Here is a 21,437-nt window from a genome sequence, read left to right as displayed (position 1 = left end):
AATTACACAACGTAAACATTTTTAACGGACCCGAATTCCTACCCAGTATCTGTTATTCCTGTTAACGAACTACTAGAGATGTAAAATATTGCTTCTTCACAAGTAACTCACTTGAAATGCCCGTGAGGTAAAGCTTTGTGTTGGACAAGGATTCGAACCCAGAACCTTATCGGATTGTTATCGAAGCACAATCAACTGTGATAGATCGGATTTTCTCTGCAGTAGATTAATGTTTTAATTGAAATGACGAGACGAAACATTAATTTTTTCCTTTCCAGGACTCCAACCCGGCGCCTATCGATGTTATATTCTAGAGAAAACGAACGTTATATATGGGTTTGTTACACCAGCATCGAAATGTGAGCATGTTTGAACTAGAAATAATATGACGAAGAGTTCAGTGCTGACTGGGAATCGCACCCCACACATATCGTTGTTGACTACACACAAAGAGACGTCAGCTACCGAATTTTACTCCACCAGCAGCTCGGAATAACATCCTTGAACTTACAGTGATCTCGCAAGTAGTTCTGTGTCTCACTGGGAGTAAAAAAGGTCAGATATCGTTTGTGTTGACAACGAATGAAAATACATTAAAAATCAAAATTATTATCCACAGCAGATAGGTGTTCTCATGCTAGAGCTTGATAATACATAATGAAACCTTTACTGCCGGGCTAGGATTCGAACCCATTCACGCGCAATATGTGGAGATGTTGACGAATCCGCAGTTTTGAACAAAAAACAAACTGCAGTCGAGCTGTATTGTCACAAAGGGATCAAATTCCGCGTTAAGGGCGGTGTGAGTTGCATTTCCAGTCCAGATCCAATTTTATCGACATACAGAAGCTCAAATAAAAGATGGAATAAGTGTCCTGTGACCCCATATTGTTTCGTCACTAGAAATAAGTAACTAGTATAAGAAAGGTTACTGGTGATAAGGTTTCTACATGTCGCCACTCCTGACTTTATTGTGGTTCATCCTAACGTCTACTTGGTACAGAAAGAATATCATGTTTAATGTGAATTTCAGACCTCAATGCCATTATACCTTCTTCACTTGGCGCACCCAGAAGAGAATAGAATCTGTCTCTCCCTATCAAAAATCATCTGCGGAAATTGGAATCGAACGCAGGCCATAAGCATATAAACCTACCATCAATCCAATAGACCACCAAATCTTCAACTGTGTCTCCCTTTTCTATCATAGCTGGATGAGAATTCTGACACACAGGCTCCCTAGAGTGGTTTGTAGCATTTCATTTACTTGTTTGACTGAATCGCAATGAAGTAGCTGCTTCGGCTACCCAGTGCATACTTTCGACTCTATTTTGTAATCACCGAAATAAAATCACGTAACTGCCACCTACACATAACTGCCAACAGTGTAGGATGCAGAAATTTAAAAAAGAAGTCTTCCTTTTCACTTGAGCTACTCCATTGCTCTATCTGTTTGTTGAAAACGTCGTGCAGTGCAAAAGAAAAGCTGTAACTGTCTGTCTCTCAGAAGTCTAGATCCGGCCATATGCGTTATCTCACAGTATTGTGGAATAGGGAAGTTCCGCATAAATTATTGATGACATCTGGAGGAGCTGTAGATACGTGTCAGCTAGTAGCGTAATGGTAAGTGTCACGTTCCGTAGATAAGAGGTCGCGAGTTTGAGTGCATATACTGCTTACATTTTTTAAAGCGCAGTTTTGAAGACTGCTGAAGCAATCTACTGAAACTTTGAACATAATTTCCTTCACTTCTAAACCCAAAATAGTCACACGTGTAAAAAGGGCTAACTCCTGCAACATTTTGCTGTTTTCAGGTTTAATAGACGGCCAGGCAGCAGATGCGTCTCGAAACTTTTGTATTATGTATGGGGAGAGCGCATCGTGCCAAAATACACCAGAGAAGTATTTTCTACATTAGCTGTAGTGTGGTAGTCGCATTTTATTCTTCTTCAAACCTTCTTTGACAGCTTTAATCAGAACAAGTTTTCTACATGCATGTAAACAGTAGACGACAAGTGCATTGTCAGACTGTTACAGATAACATCAGAGAATTCGCATATATCGTTGATGATTAATTTCTCTCTCATGTTTACTATTGTTTGAACAACACTAAAAGAAACCTTAAAAATTGTGATCAGTATTATAAGAAATGAAATAAAACTACCCACGATAATCTTACAACGAAAGTCTGTTTTAATGAAACTGAGTATCTGTACATAAGCGTGCCTCTATCGGCACGGATTAGTAAAATAATACTCACTTAGATTTCGATTGGGTCTGTGTTTAATTGGTGTGTCATACTTAAGAGGTATGCAAATGTGGCATTTCATAAATGAAGTTATCTATTCCTAGAAACCCAAAACTTACTTGTCAGCAGCGGAAAGAGGCGTTACCTGTTGTGCAGCGTTGTAAGTTTTTTTAATGATTGCACTATGAGCCGAAAGTATTTTCTTGTGGTTTCATTTTCGATGTTTGAACTGACTGCTTGTAGCTCTTTCACAGAAGGGATAAGAACGGTACAGTCAGCGAGACTGCAACGGCAAATCATAACGAACGCGTTTTCTCAGGTTAGGATGTTTCCACAGAGCTAGCGAAGAGATATGTTTTCGCTTTCCCTTGCGAGGTCAATAGTGAAAGTACGAGATTAGATGCGATTTCCACGTGCAACGACGTTCCTGGCCTGAAAACCGTAAATTTACAACCTTTTGTTATACCACCGCCCCTCTCCCACATACACACACACACGCTTCCCTGTGTTTCCCATTCTGAAACAGGGTTTCCATGTGTAGTCTTTGTAATGATTTTGTATATCGTCTTGTTAACTACCTGTGAGGTGTTTGGTATACTAACGTGCATATATCTAAATCCAAGAAAGCGTTTCCAAATGTGTTGGTATTCAGGAGGTGTCTTCATTAGGTGTGTTTACGACTCGTTGGTCTCACGCTGGTGAAAAAACTACGATGAAGGCGCTCGCCCTGATGCTGCATTTCTTTCTCACGATATACTGAGCGAGCTCTAAAGATGGCGGTAGGGGACCCATCAATAAATTGAAGCGGGCATATCGAATACGGAACCCAACTTGCGAGTAACTCCATTATTATGATTGAGAATACGATTTACATGTATCACAACATGCTGGAATGCTGGAAGAATAACCGACAAAATGAACAGCCAGAGAGCTGAGCTGGCGGCTTGTTTAAATTCTCGTAATATTTAATTTTTAACCAGAGAACCACAAAAATTGATTTATGCACCTCAATAAAAAGTAAAAAAACCTGAAAATGTGTTTACTGCAGACAGACTTATGGCATATTAGGGACACTCTGTTCTCCAGTTGGCACCATATCATCCAGAACTAAGCACAGTAGAAGAACTGGGTGCCTTCCGGGAATGTTGCTTTTTAAGCTAGAGAATGCCTGGGAGATAGCTGATGAAAAATTTGCGTCCGTCATTAAACTAGACTGGGCAGCAGTTTGAGGACTTGTGAAAGGTGTCAAGAAGAAATATACACAATACGAAAACATAACGGACAGAACAGAAAGAAGTTGTTATTGTCTTTGGGCTAGCGATACCGACAACACCGATGATGAAGATGGGTTTCGACATTTACGTTCTGACGGCAGTGTGTAAGCGGAAGGTCAGTAATTACTATTCTAAGTTTCTTTATTTTACTTTGTCAATATTGATTATGCGCCGTTATCTACTGTGTCACTCTTTTTTGTTTTGCGAGGCTTCCTCCTTGTCGTGTGTGTTTGGAGTTTTATTTGACTCTGACTGATCATTTACGTATGATTTTTTTTTCCACTATTCTAGTCGCCAAGGGACTCCCACCACTCTCGTTGGCTTCTTCATTACTGCGCCTTCTGTGTAGCCAGGGGCCATGTTGTTTTCTACGTACTCTGCTAAGCGTTTTGCCAGTGATTTTTATTTTACTGCCACAGATGCCATAAGTGCGAAACACGATCGAGGAGTCGTTAAATTTGATCCCTATTTTTCAGAATGTCAAGTGTCCTTACCTTCTTCACAAACGTGTCGTCTACGTATCGAAAGAAGGAACTAGGCTTTGATGGGGTTGTGTCTAAGGCAGCATCCTCTAAGTTCCCCACAAATATGTTTGTGACTGCTGGAATCAACGCTAGTTTGAAGCCTAGTTGTTTCCTTCAATAATTGAGGACACCTTCGTCATTTGGCCCGACGGACATGAAAAACAAGACTAGTTCTTGGAACATCTGAACGGCACTAACAGTAGCATAGAGGTCGCTATGAAAGCAGAAAAAGATGATGTCATGCTCTTCCTCGATATCCTCACCCGTTGCAAACAAACTAGTTTCTTTGGCCACAGCATCTACAGAACACCAACACGCATCAATCTGTACATGTACGCCATCAACCATCAGCACTCTGTGCGGAATCACTCTTTGATTCAAACTTTGGAAATCTGATACTCTGAGCAAGGACGATATTGAACTCTGATAACCTGGCCGTTGAGATGAGCCCACTTACGCACGATCTTCACGAAAAACGTCTACAACCATTGTTAAATAAATGAGGTGATCTCAAGTAAGGATCAAAATAAGGCCACCAACGAATAATATCAAAAGAACTTAACATTTCCGATATTCTACGTATTCGCGTTGAGTAAGATAAGTCGCCTGTTGAAGAGTTGCAAAATGAAATCGATCTTCAGGCCTTTATTAAAAAATATCCGGTAATTACTGAGACTAGTTAAACGTGTGCTACAGTGTTATTAATGTTTCATGGCTGTAGCTAGAGATCCACCGTGACCAGCAAAGTTATTATTTCACTACGGTTTTTTTTTTTTTTTTTTTTTTGGCATGTACTGCTGTCAAATGAGTATGCACGTAACTGGTAGGAACAGGCATATATGTGTCAGCTGGCTGGACGCGGTGTGTAGTGGGAGAGAGCGGGTGAGATGAGATTAGATTAAATTAAAGCCAATCTCTCTACATACAAGGAAATGTCGTGCCTGAAATTCAGTCTCTAAGGGGGTGAAAGTTCTTTGGAAAATAAAACATTATTAAAGAGCTACCAAACCATTTTAAAGCTACATTACGAAACTGGTATTTGGTTTTCGGTACGAAATAAAAATCTACCTTTCACCATTTTTGGAAATTTAACCTCTATGAAAATTAGTATTTGGCATCTAGGTTGAAAATATAAAAAAAAACCACGTGTTTGAGTGCATTTGGAACGTAATCCCTGAGGGGTCTTTATCAAAATATTTCGTTAGATTAAAACATATTTATAAAGCCAAATTTGAAAAGGGTGCTGATCTTATACTATAGGCATCGTTTAAGAAGGAATTTTTCGAAATTCCACTCCTAAGGTGGTGAAATAGGAGATGAAATACTTTTTGAAGATATGTCGTATTAAGCTATTTTGAAAATAGATCGACGAAAATTGATATTTGTTTCCTCGGTCAGAAGTAAAAAAAAAAAAAAAAAGTGTTTCAGCATTTTTGGAAATTAAGCCCATAAGGGGGTGAAATAGAGGGCGAAAATTTTTATAAAATAAGTTATTATTAAAGAACTTCTGTAGTATTTTGAAAACTACATCTATGAAAATTGTTATTTGGTTTCTCGGTTAGAAATAAAAAAAACTGCATGTTTCAGTGTTTTTGGAAATTCAGCCGCTAAGGGAGTGAAATAGCGGATGGAAGTTTTTATGGAAATAGTTTATTAGGAGAGCATTTTTGATGCTAAATCTATGAAAATTTATATTTGACGTCTTGGTTACAAATAAAATAATACCTGTTTCAGTGTTTTTGGAAACTTAGTCCCTAACGGGGTGAAACAGGAGACAAACTTTTTCTTGAAAATATTTCATTGTATTGAAGCATTTTTAAAGCTAAATGTATGAAAACTGGTCTTTGACATCTCGGCTGAAACTAAAGAAATATGTCAGCGGATGAAAGTTTCTCTACAAATATCACCACAAGAACTCGAAAAACAGGATTAACAAAGACTTCCGGCTCTCGCTACCAGAATCGCTTATTGGACTGAAGTACGTTCGGAAAAGATCATTCTTCTATGACCTTAAGTAGCGCGAGAAAAAGAAGGTATCTCAATTTGTTAACTAAATCGAAGAAAGCTATTTACCAGTCAGCAAGTCAAATCAACTTTGTCAGAATTGCATAGAAGAAGAAACGACTCTTTAACACAGCAGGCGTAAAATATGTTTAAAAAATTATTTTTGTTTTTATCACTACACAAACGCGAGCGAAGCAGCTGGCGCTAAACAACTAAACCATATTACCTTTATTTTGACGTTCGAAACTTTGAAGGAATAGCATGTTTTGTCATTGCGAAGTTTTCTATGTAAGCTGCAACGACCCAGAAGGAGGCGTGATACTGTCTACTTGTGGTGTACGTTTTCCAATCCAGTACTCGCATCCAGGAACCCTTTTGAGACTGGGCAGAATGCAATAGGGCTTTTACCATTGGTATTGGAGTAGCGACCACGTTTCACCTAGCCGACCGTTGTTACGACTGTTTTGTAATTGTAGCAATCCGAGAAGAGCACGTCAATAGGCTTTTCATTGTTGAGCAGCGGTGCAGTAGGTCGCGTAGTAATTAGCCTCGAGCGCCACAGACTGCTAGGAGCAAGTGAAGGTATACACTCAAGTTTTTAGTCTTCCCCGGCAATTCGTTTTGTCATCTCATAGCGAACACCAGGCACAGCCCAGGCATAAACGTGGGGTCTGGTTCGCAAAAGTGACCAGTATCAGGAAACACCTGATGAAGGTTGGTTGGCTGATCTAATCGTGCACGATCCAGATTTGTCGGTCTTTCGGACGTGACAGTGGCCCGATGTCGGACTGCGTGGGAACGTCAGAGCAGGTATAGTCGGGGTCAGGGTGGGGGGAGCCACCGGGTATGACTTCAGGTCACGACTACTGTTATTTCAGGGAAATCTGATTGTACAATGGTAGGTCTACGTCTCCATCTACACCTGCATTTTTATGGATACCCTGCAAATCACATTTAAGTGACTGGCAGAGGGTTCATCGAAACACCTTCACAGTAATTCTCTATTAATCAGTCTCGAACAGCGCGTGGAAGAAACGAACACCTATATCTTTCTGTGCGAGTTTTGATTTCCCTTATTTTATTTTTATGATCGTTTCTCCTTATGTAGGCCAGGGGTCAACAAAATATTTTCGAATTTGGAGGAGAAAGTTGGTGAGAAGATCCCGTCGCAACGAGGAACGCCTTTGTTCTAACGATGTCCGTCCCAAGTTCTGTATCACGACCGTGACACTCTCTGCCCTATTTCGCGATAATACAGTACGTGCTGCTCTTCTTTGAACTTTCTTGATGTACTCTGTTAATCCTACCTGATAGGGATCCCATGCCGCGCAGCAGTACTCTAAAAGAGGACGGACAAGCGTAGTGTAGGCAGCCTCTTTAGTGTGAAGCTGTTACATTTTCTAAGAGTTCTGCCAATAAATCGTAGTCTTTAGTTTGTTTTGCCCACAACATTACCTCTGTGATCGTTCAAATACAAGTTACTCGTAATTGTAATCCCTAAGCATTTAGTAGTGTTTACAGCCTTTATATTTGTGTGATTTATCGTATAACTGATACTTTTCCTTTTAGTACTCATGCAGCTCACTTCACACTTTTCATGATTTAGAGTCAAGTGCCACTTCTCACACGCTGGCGATATCATGTCTAAACAATTTTGCAATTAATTTTGATAATGTGATGACTTTACAAGGCCGTAAATGACAGCATCATCAGCAAACATACTAATACGGCTGCTCAGATTGCCTCCTAAATCGTTTATATAGCTGAACAACAGCAGAGGGCCTATAACACTACCTTTGGGAACACCAGAAGTCGCTTCTGTTTTACTCGAAGACTTTCCGTTAGTTACAACGAACTGTGACCTCTCTGACAGGAAATCACGAATCACATAACTGAGACGGTATTCTGTAAGCACCGCATTTCACTACAAGCCGCTTGTGTGGTACAGTCTCAAAAGCCTTCTGGAAATCTAGAGATATGGAATCAATTTGAAATCCCTTGTCAATAGCATTCAACGCTTCGCGTGAGTAAAGAGCTAATTGAGTTGGCAATAACGATGTTTCGCAAATTCGTGTCGACTGTGTAGCAATAGACCATTCTGTTCGAGGTCATTCTTGATTTTCGAACACAACATATGTCCGAAAATCCTGCTGCATATCGACGTTAATGATTTTTTTTTTTTTTTTTTTTTTTTTGTCATCAGTCTACTGACTGGTTCGATGCGGCCCTGTGCTAATCTCTTCATCTCAGAGTAGCACTTGCAACCTACGTCCTCAATTATTTGCTTGACGTATTCCAATCTCTGTCTTCTTCTACAGTTTTTGCCCTCTACAGCTCCCTCTAGTACCATGGAAGTCATTCCCTCATGTCTTAGCAGATGTCCTATCATCCTGTCCCTTCTCCTTATCAGCGTTTTCCACCTATTCCTTTCCTCTCCCATTCTGCGTAGAACCTCCTCATTCCTTACCTTATCAGTCCACCTAATTTTCAACATTCGTCTATAGCACCACATCTCAAATGCTTCGATTCTCTTCTGTTCCGGTTTTCCCACCGTCCATGTTTCACTACCATACAATGCTGTACTCCAGACGTACATCCTCAGAAATTTCTTCCTCAAATTAAGACCGGTATTTGATATTAGTAGACTTCTCTTGTCCAGAAATGCCTTTTTTGCCATAGCGAGTCTGCTTTTGATGTCCTCCTTGCTCCGTCCGTCATTGGTTATTTTACTGCCTAGGTAGCAGAATTCCTTCATTCACTTCGTGACCATCAATCCTGATGTTAAGTTTCTCGCTGTTCTCATTTCTACTGCTTCTCATTACCTTCGTCTTTCTCCGATTTACTCTCAAACCATACTGTGTACTCATTAGACTGTTCATTCCGTTCAGCAGATCATTTAATTCTTCTTCACTTTCACTCAGGATAGCAATGTCATCAGCGAATCGTATCATTGATATCCTTTCACCTTGTATTTTAATTCCACTCCTGAACCTTTCTTTTATTTCCATCATTGCTTTCTCGATGTACGGATTGAAGAGTAGGGGCGAAAGGCTACAGCCTTGTCTTACTCCCTTCTTAATACGAGCACTTCGTTCTTGATCGTCCACTCTTATTATTCCCTCTTGGTTGTTGTACATATTGTATATGACCCGTCTCTTCCTATAGCTTACCCCTACTTTTTTCAGAATCTTGAACAGCTTGCACCATTTTATATTGTCGAACGCTTTTTCCAGGTCGACAAATCCTATGAACGTGTCTTGATTTTTCTTTAGCCTTGCTTCCATTATTAGCCGTAACGTCAGAATTGCCTCTCTCGTCCCTTTACTTTTCCTAATGCCAAACTGATCGTCACCTAGTGCATTCTCAATTTTCTTTTCCATTCTTCTGTATATTATTCTTGTAAGCAGCTTCGATGCATGAGCTGTTAAGCTGATTGTGCGATAATTCTCGCACTTGTCAGCTCTTGCCGTCTTCGGAATTGTGTGGATGATGCTTTTCCGAAAGTCAGATGGTATGTCGCCAGACTCATATATTCTACACACCAACATGAATAGTCGTTTTGTCGCCACTTCCCCTAATGATTTTAGAAATTCTGATGGAATGTTTTCTATCCCTTCTGCCTTATTTGACCGTAAGTCCTCCAAAGCTCTTTTAAATTCCGATTCTAATACTGGATCCCCTATCTCTTCTAAATCGACTCCTGTTTCTTCTTCTACCACATCAGACAAATCTTCACCCTCATAGAGGCTTTCAATGTATTCTTTCCACCTATCTGCTCTCTCCTCTGCATTTAACAGTGGAATTCCCGTGGCACTCTTAATGTTACCACCGTTGCTTTTAATGTCATCAAAGGTTGTTTTGACTTTCCTGTATGCTGAGTCTGTTCTTCCGACAATCATATGTTTTTCGATGTCTTCACATTTTTCCTGCAGCCATTTCGTCTTAGCTTCCCTGCACTTCCTATTTATTTCATTCCTCAGCGAATTGTATTTCTGTATTCCTGATTTTCCCGGAACATGTTCGTACTTCCTCCTTTCATCAATCAACTGAAGTATTTCTTCTGTTACTCATGGTTTCTTCGCAGCTACCTTCTTTGTACCTATGTTTTCCTTCCCAACTTCTGTGATGGCCCTTTTTAGAGACGTCCATTCCTCTTCAACTGTGTTGCCTACTGCGCTATTCCTTATTGCTGTATCTATAGCGTTAGAGAACTTCAAACGTATCACGTGATTCCTTAGAACTTCCGTATCCCAATTCTTAGCGTATTGATTCTTCCTGACTAATGTCTTGAACTTCAGCCTACTCTTCATCACTACTATATTGTGATCTGAGTCTATATCTGCTCCTGGGTACGCCTTACAATCCAGTATCTGATTTCGGAATCTCTGTCTGACCATGATGTAATCTAATTGAAATCTTCCCGTATCTCCCGGCCTTTTCCAAGTATACCTCCTCCTCTTGTGATTCTTGAACAGGGTATTCGCTATTACTAGCTGAAACTTTCATTCCTTGTCCCAAACCCATATTCTCCTGTAACCTTTTCTTCTACTCTTTCCCCTACAACTGCATTCCAGTCGCCCATGACTATTAGATTTTCGCCCCCTTTACATACTGCATTACCCTTTCAATATCCTCATACACTTCCTCTATCTGTTCATCTTCAGCTTGCGACGTCGGCATGTATACATGAACTATCGTTGTTGGTGTTGGTCTGCTGTCGATTCTGATTAGTTAATGATACGGGTCTGTAATTTAATGGATTACTCCCACTACGTTTCTTGAATGTTGGTGAGACCTGTTCTACTTTCCAGTCTTCGGATTCGGATCTTCCGTCGTGATAGCGGTTGTATATGATAGTTAAGTATGAAGCTACTGCGTCAGCATACTCTGATAAAATCTAATTAGTATACTTTCTGGACCGGATGACTTGCTTTTGTTAAGTGACTTGAGTTGCTTCACTACTCTGAGGATATCTACATCTACATCTACATACATACTCCGCAATCCACCATACGGTGCGTGGCGGAGGGTACCTCGTACCACAACTAGTATCTTCTCTCCCTGTTCCACTCCCAAACAGAACGAGGGAAAAAATGACTGCCTATATGCCTCTGTACGAGCCCTAATCTCTCTTATCTTATCTTTGCGGTCTTTCCGCGAATGTAAGTTGGCGGCAGTAAAATTGTACTGCACTCAGCCTCAAATGCTGGTTCTCTAAATTTCCTCAGTAGCGATTCACGGAAAGAACGCCTCCTTTCCTACAGAGACTCCCACCCGAGTTACTGAAGCATTTCCGTAACACTCGCGTGATGATCAAACCTACCCGTAACAAATCTAGCAGCCCACCTCTGAATTGCTTTTATGTCCTTCCGCAATCCGACCTGATAGGTATCCCAAACGCTCGAGCAGTACTCGAGAATAGGTCGTATTAGTGTTTTATAAGCGGTCTCCTTTACAGATGAACCACATCTTCCCAAAATTCTATCAATGAACCGAAGACGATTATCCGCCTTGGTCGTCCACACATGGGACGACTCTCTATCGACGTTCTGCGTGAAGCGGAGTTACTCCCGTGGCCAGTGAGGTCCCTAGATCTGTTCCCAAAACAGCACATGTGGGAGCGGCTCGGACATCAATTCGTGCCAGTGGCGTTATCGAGGACATCAGGTACCATTTACAAAAGTTGTGCGCCAGCTTGCCTCACGAGAGAGTGCTGTAATCCTATGACATCCTTTCGACCCGAATCAGTATGGACCCAGGTCAGATGGGGTGAAATGTCACGCCGATAAGTGAGCACATACAGCTATATTCTTTGAAAATTTTGGAATCAATGAAATAACAACACATGAAGTGTCATTTCGTTCCCTGCAACATTTCTGGGTGCTTAACATGTTCTTTTTTATTTTACCAGCCAGTGTATATCAGTCTCTTAACAGACTCAGAATTCCTAGGTCAACAACCCCTCTATCCTCTGGTATGGCTCTTTCTGCTGTCATATTATTCCGAACAACATGGCAGCACGACGACAGGTAAGAAGAGAAATCCGATCCTATCTACGGAACGTAATCATCTGGAAAGCTTCCAAGACTTCGCATTATGAGAGATCTGGAATCCAGCCAGATGGAGTGGCACATCAATTCAAGACACGTTTTGCATATGCAAAGTGCTTTTCTGTTATTTACAGCGCAGTGAATCTTACATTACGGGAGGGGAACCGGTGGAACAAGTAACCATTCTCGTACCAGTTTGGCAGAGGCCTCAGTGTCAACGGCGACGCATTTTTGTCTTGTGGCGTGCAGCAATAGACTAGCGATGCGAATGTTCCTGGTTCTCCTTTTACTGAGATCGTTTTGCAAAGTTTATACGATCTGATATAAAATACGGATAACTGTTAACAGAAGTTGCTATGATAGCCTGGTTACGAACTGTTGCTTTAACATTTGAGTCTAAAGTAATTAACGGGCGCTCTATCTTTTCAGAAATAAACAAATTGTGATAACACTGCGAAGGAGAATTACGCTGCATCTTAAACTGCAAAAGAGAGGTGAGCAGTTGTTGTTAAATATATTTAGAGGTCAGGAATCATAAATGAAATTTTGTATAGTGAAACAATTTTCTTCCGTCATTACCCGTTGTTGTGGCTGAAAGTAGCTATGTACAGGTAGCTCCCGCGAAGTAACAGTGTTAACGGGTTCTTGCGCTAGGTGTCTCTACTACAAACTGTTTTCCACATCTCAGTCTAGGGGAAATGGGCCTATGACCAATTTGTCGCCGGTCAACGCTATCGTCCTATCACGCTGCTGCTCATACACTGACCGCTACACTGCATCTAGCCGTTTCGATTAAAGACTTGATAATAAATTCAGTTGGGAGGACATACTGACGAACTGCTAAAGCGCCTAAACAAGTCTGTGTTCGCAATGCGAATGACGTCAGGCATAGGAGATATAAATATAAAAAAAACTGGCATATGTTGCTTATTGTCACTCCATTATGTCTTATGGTATCATACACTACTGGCCATTAAAATTGCTACACCACGAAGATGACGTGCTACAGATGCGAAATTTAACCGACAGGAAGAAGATCCTGTGATATACAAATGATTAGCTTTTCAGAGCATTCACACAAGGTATGCGCCGGTGGCGACACCTACAACGTGCTGACATGAGGAAAGTTTCCAACCGATTTCTCATACACAAACAGCAGTTGACCGGCGTTGCCTGGTGAAACGTTGTTGTGATGACTCGTGTAAGGAGAAGAAATGCGTGACATCACGTTTCCAACTTTGATGAAGGTGTGATTGTAACCTATCGCGATTGCGGTTTATATGGAATCGATGGTTTCAGGAGGGTAATACGGAACGCCGTGCTGGATCCCAACGGCCTCGTATCACTAGCAGTCGAGATGACAGGCATCTTATCCGCATGGCTGTGACGGATCGTGCAGCCACGTCTCGATCCCTGAGTCAACAGATGGGGACGTTTGCAAGACAACAACCATCTGCACGAACAGTTGGACGACGTTTGCAGCAGCATGGACTATCAGCTAGGAGACCGTGGCGCCTGCGACGGTGTACTGAACGATGAACCTGTGTGCACGAATGGCAAAACGTCATTTTTTCGGATGAATCCAGATTCTGTTTACAGCATCATGATGGTCGCATCTGTGTTCGGCGACAGCGCGGTGAACGCACATTGCAAGCGTGTATTCGCCCGTCGTGATGGTATGGGGTGCCATTGGTTACACGTATCGATCACCTCTTGTTCACATTGACGGAACTTTACATTTCTGATGTGTTACGACCCGTGGCTCTACCGTTCTTTCGATTTCTGCGAAACCCTACATTTCAGCAGGATATTGCACGATCGCATGTTGCAGGTCCTGTACGGGCCTTCCTGGATACAGAAAATGCTCGACTGCTGCCCTGGCCAGCACATTCTCCAGATCTCTCACCAATTGAAAACGTTTGGTTAATGGTGGCCGAGCAACTGCCTCGTCACAATACGCCAATCACTACTCTTGATGAATTGTGGTATCGTGTTGAAGCTGCATGGGCAGCTGTACCTGTACACGCCATCCAAGATCTGTTTGACTCAATGCCCAGGCATATCAAGGCCGTTTTTACGGCCAGAGGTGGTTGTTCTGGGTAATGATTTCTCAGGATCTATGCACCCAAATTGCGTGAAAGTGTAATCACATGTCAGTTGTAATATACAGTATTATATTTGTCCACTGAATACCCGTTTATCATCTGCATTTCTTCCTGGTGTAGCAATTTTAATGGCCAGTAGTGTACTTTGGGATAACTCCACAAACGGAGAGATTTTTTTTTACAGTACATAAGCGTATAATAAGAGTAATGTGTAGTGTAAATCCAAGAACATCATGTCGAAACCTATTCAAAGAATTGGGCATACTAATCACAGCTTCTCAGTATATTTATTCCTTTACGAAGTTTGTTGTAAGTAACACATCTCTTTTTTCCAGCTAACTGCTTAGTACACAGTATCAATACTAGGAATAAGAACAATATACATAAACATTTAAAATCACTTACTCTTGGCCAGAAAGGTGTCCAGTATTCAGCAACGCATATTTTCAATAAGTTACCATCAACCATTAAGAGTTTAGTTTCAGACAAGACACAATTTAACCATAATTTAAAAGAATTTTTGGTGGCCAACTCCTTTTATTCTATCCATGAACAAGTGCAGTAGACCATTTTAAAGAAAATTTATTATACTTCTATTTTTGATAATACTTGGTTGTAACAGCCAAGTAACTATCTACTGTGTGAATGATGGATGTATGGAAAGCAGATGTAAGTCTTAAGTCTGTAAATAGTGAAAGTTTAATTTTAAATCTTGTACATAATTTGACTATTCTTAACTGAGGATCATTGAAATCGACAATTTACTTTAATTTTTGACAATACTTGGTTGTAATGGGCAAGTAACTAGCTACTGTGTGAATGATGGATTTAATTAAAGCAGATATATTAAACCTGTAAATATTAGAAGTTTAATTTTGATTCATGTACATAATTTTACTGTTTATTGACTGAGGATCGTAAAAATTAATGAAACTCAAGTTTTTCTAATTACATTTTTGTAATGTTTTTATCTGACATGTTCCACACCCAGGAGGATCCCCTCTTTTGTGGGTCTATGGAATGAATAATTAATCTAATCTCAACTACGTCACGTACTACTAAGACAGAGCGGTAACTTCAGGCAGAACGTTTTCAATCCTTAGCAAGTGGAAAACATATCGAAAAATGTCTTTTGTGCTGCTGTCATTTATTAACGGCAGGAACAGACTTCTTACATCGAACTCGAATACCACCTATTGTCTTAGACATCTTTCAAGCTAATCACCTATAAGTTCTGACATCGCAATACTGACCTATGCATCTGAAACATGGGTAATGAAGAAAAGAGATGTGAGCAGATTGCAGGCGTGTAAAATGAGGTTCCTCAGAAGCACGATAGAAGTAACAAGGAGAGATGGGATTAGGAATGAAAGGGTAAGCGAAACAGACAAAGAGGAACCCTTGCAGAGCAGGATAGAAAGATCAAGACTAACATGGTATGTGTAGTTAAAGAGAATGGAAAACAAGAGGGTTACCAAGGGGATACATGAAATGGAGATCCGAAGGAAATGACCAAGTATTATCTATAGCCCGTTGCCAACGATGTGGAAGTTGTAGGATACTCTTAGTAGTACCAGTTGTGTTGACAGTTCGAGCGGCGCGTTCTATTGCCCGACGAATTTGTAGCAGTTCTGAAGCGAATGCCGTGAAGTGTTTCCTTCACTTTAGAAATGGAGTTGAACTTACGAGCGCTTAAGTCAGGGGAATGCAGTAGGTGGTATAGCACTTAGCAGCCCCATCAGTGAAACAAATCAGTAACAGCTTGCACTGTACGTGCTTGAGCATTGTGCTGCAAAATGATGGTCAGGTTCTGCAGAAAGTGTCATCACTTCTGCCTCTAAGCTGGTCGTAGATCGTGTTCCAAAAATGAACAGCATAGAGAGAGAAGTGATGACACTTTATGCTGGACCTGACCATCATTATACAGGAAAATGCTCAAGCACGTACAGTGCAAGCTGTTACTGATTTGTTTGACTGATGGGGCTTCTAAGTGCTGAACTACCTACTGCACTCCCCTGACTTCCCTCATATTTTCAACTCTATTTCTAAACTGAAGGAAGCAAAAATGGTTCAAATGGCTCTAAGCACTATGGGACTTAACATCTGAGGTCATCAGTCCCCTAGACGTAGAACTACTTAAACATAACTAACCTAAGAACATCACACACATCCATGCCCGAGGCAGGATTCGAACCTGCGACCGTAACAGCAGCGCAGTTCCGGATTGAAGGGCCTAGAACCGCTCGGACACCACAGTCGGCCTGAAGGAAACACTTCACAGCAATCGCTTCAGAACTGCTACAAATTCGTCGGGCAATAGACCGCGCCGCTCGAACTGTCAACACAACTGGCACTGCTAAGAGTATCCTATGACTTCCAAATCGCTGGCAACTGGTTATACACAATGCGGGTGACTACTTTGAAGGTCAGTAAAACTTTGAAACACGTATCTATTTTGTACGAGCTGTAAATAAATAGTTGCCACTATTTAAGTTCCAACCCTCCTATTTATGTGATCAACATTGAAGGATCATAGGTGCAAGTGCGAGATAAGCCATTACAACTTTGAAATGCTGGTACATTAATAACTGATGTAACCGCAGGATGTTGAATGCCAGCATGCAAACGCGCATGCATTGTGTTGCCCAGGTGCCGAATGTTACATTGTGGGATGGAGTTTCCATGCCTGTTGCACTTGGTCGGTCAATACAGAGATGGTTAATGCTGTTCATGAATGATGGTAGAGTTGCCCTCTGATGATGCCCATATGTGCTCGACTGTAGACAGATCTGGAGATCAGGCAGACCAAGGCAACACGTCAGCCTCTGCAGATCATGTCAAGTTACAACAGCGGTCTGTTGGCGAGTGTTATCCTGTTAGAAAACACCGTTTGGAACGCTGTGCATGGAAAGCAGCACAAGAGGTCGAATGACGGACAGTTTTGGGTCAGGGTGCGAGGGATAATCATGAAAGTGCTCCTGCTATGAAATCTCAGACGAGACTTAACTCCTCGTTTAGGTCCAATGTGTCTAGCATGGAGGTAGGTCGGTTAAAGGTACTCAACTGGCCTCCTTCCAACGAAATCACGGCCATCACTGTCACTGAGGCAGAAGCAGCCTTCATCAGAATGCATAAGAGACCTCCACACTGGACTGCAAAGAGCTCTCGCTTGACACAACCAAAGCCACGAATGGTGGTGGTTTGGGGTCAGTGGAATTCGCGCTACAGGATGTCTGGCTCGGGGCTGTCCTTGAGGTACTGGATTTGTAACAGTTCGTAGTGTCACAGTGGTTCCAACTGCTGGTCAAATTGCTGCCACAGTTACAGTACGATGCGCCATAGCTGTACATGGAACACGATGGCCTTTCCTCTCCGTAGTAGGACGTGGACGTCGCGAATTCGGTCTTCTTGCGACCGTACATTCTCGTTATCATTCCTGCCAGTAATCTTCTTCTTCTTATGTTACGGCCTCTGCAGGACCACGGGTAGCCACTTCGTGGTCTGAATTTTCCTCTTCTTCTCCCAAAACGTCTTCATTCTTTCTCTTCTTCTCTGCCGCTCTTCTTCCGAGATCTTCAGTTTCCGTTTCCCCTGTCTGCTTCACTAGTGACACTCTAATCTTCTGTCATTGATCTCCTGTATATTGGTCGGTGTATATTTGTTTCTCCAATTTTCCTTTCCTTCGACCTTGATCCCCAATTCCAACCAGTCCTTCCGAAGTTCAACAACCCACTTGGTTCCTGTCTTTCCCCTTGTCCTCCCTGTTGTTTCCCACACTCTCTTCGTCATTCTGTCCGTACTCATCCTAACTACATGTCCAGCAAACCTTGCCCTTTTTGATTTCCCCGGATATTGTTCTCATGTTCCAGTACAATTCTTCCCTGAGGCTTCGCATCCACCTCTCTCCACCTCTTTTGGGACCTAGTATTTTTCTCAGTATTTTTCTCTCTTCTTTCTCTAGACGTTCTGCCCCATTTCTTCCTAGTGTCATCGTCTCAACAGGATATAATACTGACTCCTCACTGTTGCCTTGTAGTGGCTTATCTTTGCCTCTGTGGATATATTCTTTTTATTGTATATCTCTCTCGTCATGCAGAAGGATGACCTCATCTTCTTTATCCTCTGTTATTCCCTCCTTGCTCCTGTTCCTTTCTTTTATAAATTCTCCCAGGTATTTAAATTTGTCCACCATTTGCGCAGTACCTTTCGGTGTTTCCTAGTCTGCAGTGGTATTTAACGTGTTTGTCTTATAGGCGACCTTCAGTCCAACCTTTCTGGCTACTACGACAATAAAAAAAAGGAATAAAAGTGACATAGTGTTAACACTTTTATCCTTCTTTACCTCCTCTGCATTACTGCAGATGACGTGTCACTGAGCACATTTGTACTTTGCATGCAGTACACGTGAGGTGCCTAGTTGTTTCCACTGCCCTGCGTGGAATACGTAAGTTCTTGTACACTTCACTAACCTGCTGTCTTCATGATGATGATGTCTCCAGCGCAGAAAACAGCACGCAGGTCGTGGATTCTTTTTCTTGAGGCTGAAATTAACTTCGCAAGGAACTGCTGCTACGAATACACTATAACTTTTGGGATGCCACTCGCGTTTTTATTGATATAGACACGAGAAACTATTCTTGATCACAACGTATTGAACATATCTTTCCACAGTAATTATATCGGGCTAAAATAACATGAAATACATCCTGCCACAAACAACGTGTTTGTCTACTGGAACCGTCAGTACTGGAGAACAAAATTACATGAATCAAATACTACTATTACAGACAACATGTCTGTACCTAGCGACGGTAGTAAATAAAACTGCATGATACACATTCTGCTGTAACAGGCAACATGTTTGTCTACTGGAACGGTCAGAACTGGAGAGCCGGACTGCCCGAGACACTTCGCGCGCCAAGCCAGCAAGGCGTGACCCGAACGCCACCGATGTGCATCGGCAGTAATATCGTCAGTCTTTTGTTTTAGTAATACTTTGATTTTAATAATTTTGAAATGACTGACTAATAGCTGGCTGTTGAGAGATGTTTATTTAAAAAAATTAAGTAATCTGGATGACAGGTCTAATTAATAACATCAACTAAAGTTTATCGTTTTGGCGCCCTACCGCCGAACACAGCAGCCAATCACAGAGCAGCAGCATCGTGCAGGCGGTCTTTCTCACGGGAATGGTACCGAATCTAACATCTGTCACCGGTACCTCCCCCCACATTGCGTCATCTCTATGCTTCTCGCATCTCCACTGCCCTGGGAATAGCTTCCTGGAGCCTAACATGATGGCTGAATAAGCCAGAAATATTACACTACCTTACTTAAGCTGTCAAGTTCTGTCTTTGCGTCTTCTTCCGTCTCACTTACTATTGCTATGTCATCTGCAATGGCTAGGCAGTCCACTTGAGCCGTGTTGTCCTTTTTGTCCCCCCACATGGGTCTTTGGTATTCCCATTTCCTCGTTTATTGCTCTCCACAGCCTGATCACTTCGTCCAGTGCTATGCTATGCTGCCGGCCGGATGGCCGACCGGTTCCAGGCGCTACAGTCTGGAACCGCGCGACCGCTACGGTCGCAGGTTCAAATCCTGTCTCGGGCATGGATGTGTGTGATGTCCTTAGTTAGGTTGAAGTAGTTCTACATTCTAGGGGACCGATGACCTTAGAAGTTAAGTCCCATAGTGCTCAGAGCCATTTTATGCTGTGCTATGCAGCCAGTAATCATGTACAGTGGCTACATTCCTGCTAGGTCTTCCTGCAATATCGCAGAAAGAACATACATCTTATCGTAGCTGTATTACACGACCTCGTTCTAACTGAGTGAGGTGTTGATAAAGGCGTCTTTGTCGTCTTAAAGGTGTTCTTGAGTAACATCAACTCACCGCGTCCAATCTCAAAGGTTATTATCTCTCACGACCGCTGGAGTGTGTATTTAAAGCAAATCCGATTTGCATCGTCATAGTGGCGCTGCTAGCGCCATAGTTACGCGGCGGGCGCGAAATTCGAATAGACATAATCTGTCAGACGTACAAAGGCTCTCACCTACTTCATATAGCACAATTCCTTCATATTGCTGCGTTTGCTTTTCTTTCTTCTGCCATTGTATTTTCCGGGCCGTTTTTGTTTTCTTCGCTCTGTAGAAAAGTCAAAGTTACTATAAAGATACGCGAGTGATGTGAAAGTCTGAGACAGCAGAGAACGAAGGCTGCGGTTCGAATACGTTGTGGAAAGATCGAAATCAGTATCGTTACAAGATGGACCTGTAATCTGGGAAATGAATGGTGAAACTGTTGCGTCTGACCAGTGCAGAGTTTCCTTGAGAGGGTCGACGACTGCGAAGGTTAATGACTGGTGATCTGCTGGCTGAGGGGGGAGGCTGGGGGGTGCTGCTGACCGCATAGTTCTGGGAAGGCGGCCTGCGGGCGGGGCAGTGGAGCAGCCGTGCGAGGGGGTGGGGGGAGCCGGCTAGCCCAGCCATCATCACTCAGTCACGGCGGTAGGGCGTGACCCACGCCGCGGCATCCAACGGTACTCGCCACTGGAGCGTGGGCGTCCAAACAGGCGGTCGCTCTGTGCCTGTGGGTGGTACCCGAATTCAACTCTAGTCCATCAGACATGGTGTAGTGAGCAACGAGGCATGCAGTGGTGTTACACGCACTGAGTCCTTCGTATACAAAAGCGTGCTGCATTTCTGGAAGTCATTATTCCAGCTCATTCTGTTGTCTCTGAGCTGCAGTCTGCAGCTTGGTCGTATTTTGTAGATGATTCAAATGGTTCAAGTGGCTCTAAGCACTATGGGACTTAACATCTGACGTCATCAGTCACCCTAGACAGAGAACTACGTAAACCTAACTAACCGAAGGACATCACACACATCCACGCCCGAGGCAGGACTCGAACCTGCGACCGTAGCAGCCGCGTGGTCCCGAACTGAAGGGCTTAGAACCGCTCGACCACAGCGGCCGGCTATTTTGTAGATCATATTCAGGGTAGTCAGAAACTGACTGAAAAGGTTGAAAGTGTGTCGCACGGGAGGTTGTGCTGAAAAGTAAGTGTCAAGAAAAAAAATTCTGTACGTTGCTCTGCTCCCGAATTATTTAGCATTGAAGTTAGCCAATCAGGTCGTTGGCCTCTGATATTCACGCACATTCATGCGCTAATATGAGATAATGTGGGCTCATGAGTTGTTGAAATGCTCTTTACCAGCTAAAATGTGCCTTTC

General features: G+C 42.3%; 1 protein-coding gene across 1 annotated transcript in view; it reads right to left on the bottom strand.

Annotated features, from left to right (window-relative positions):
- Positions 1-19,653, bottom strand: part of LOC126355293 (collagen alpha-1(I) chain-like) — a 156,963-nt gene extending 137,310 nt beyond the window's left edge. The window contains exon 1 of the mRNA XM_050005583.1: positions 19,539-19,653. Within this exon, the coding sequence (XP_049861540.1) occupies positions 19,539-19,653 (115 nt within the window). The remainder of the gene's footprint in view (positions 1-19,538) is intronic.
- Positions 19,654-21,437: the final 1,784 nt, after the last annotated feature.

The sequence above is a fragment of the Schistocerca gregaria genome, chromosome 3 (assembly GCF_023897955.1).
Source record: "Schistocerca gregaria isolate iqSchGreg1 chromosome 3, iqSchGreg1.2, whole genome shotgun sequence".
NCBI lineage: Eukaryota > Metazoa > Arthropoda > Insecta > Orthoptera > Acrididae > Schistocerca > Schistocerca gregaria.
Note: the sequence above shows the minus strand (reverse complement) of the source record. Positions and strands in the feature narration are given on the sequence as shown.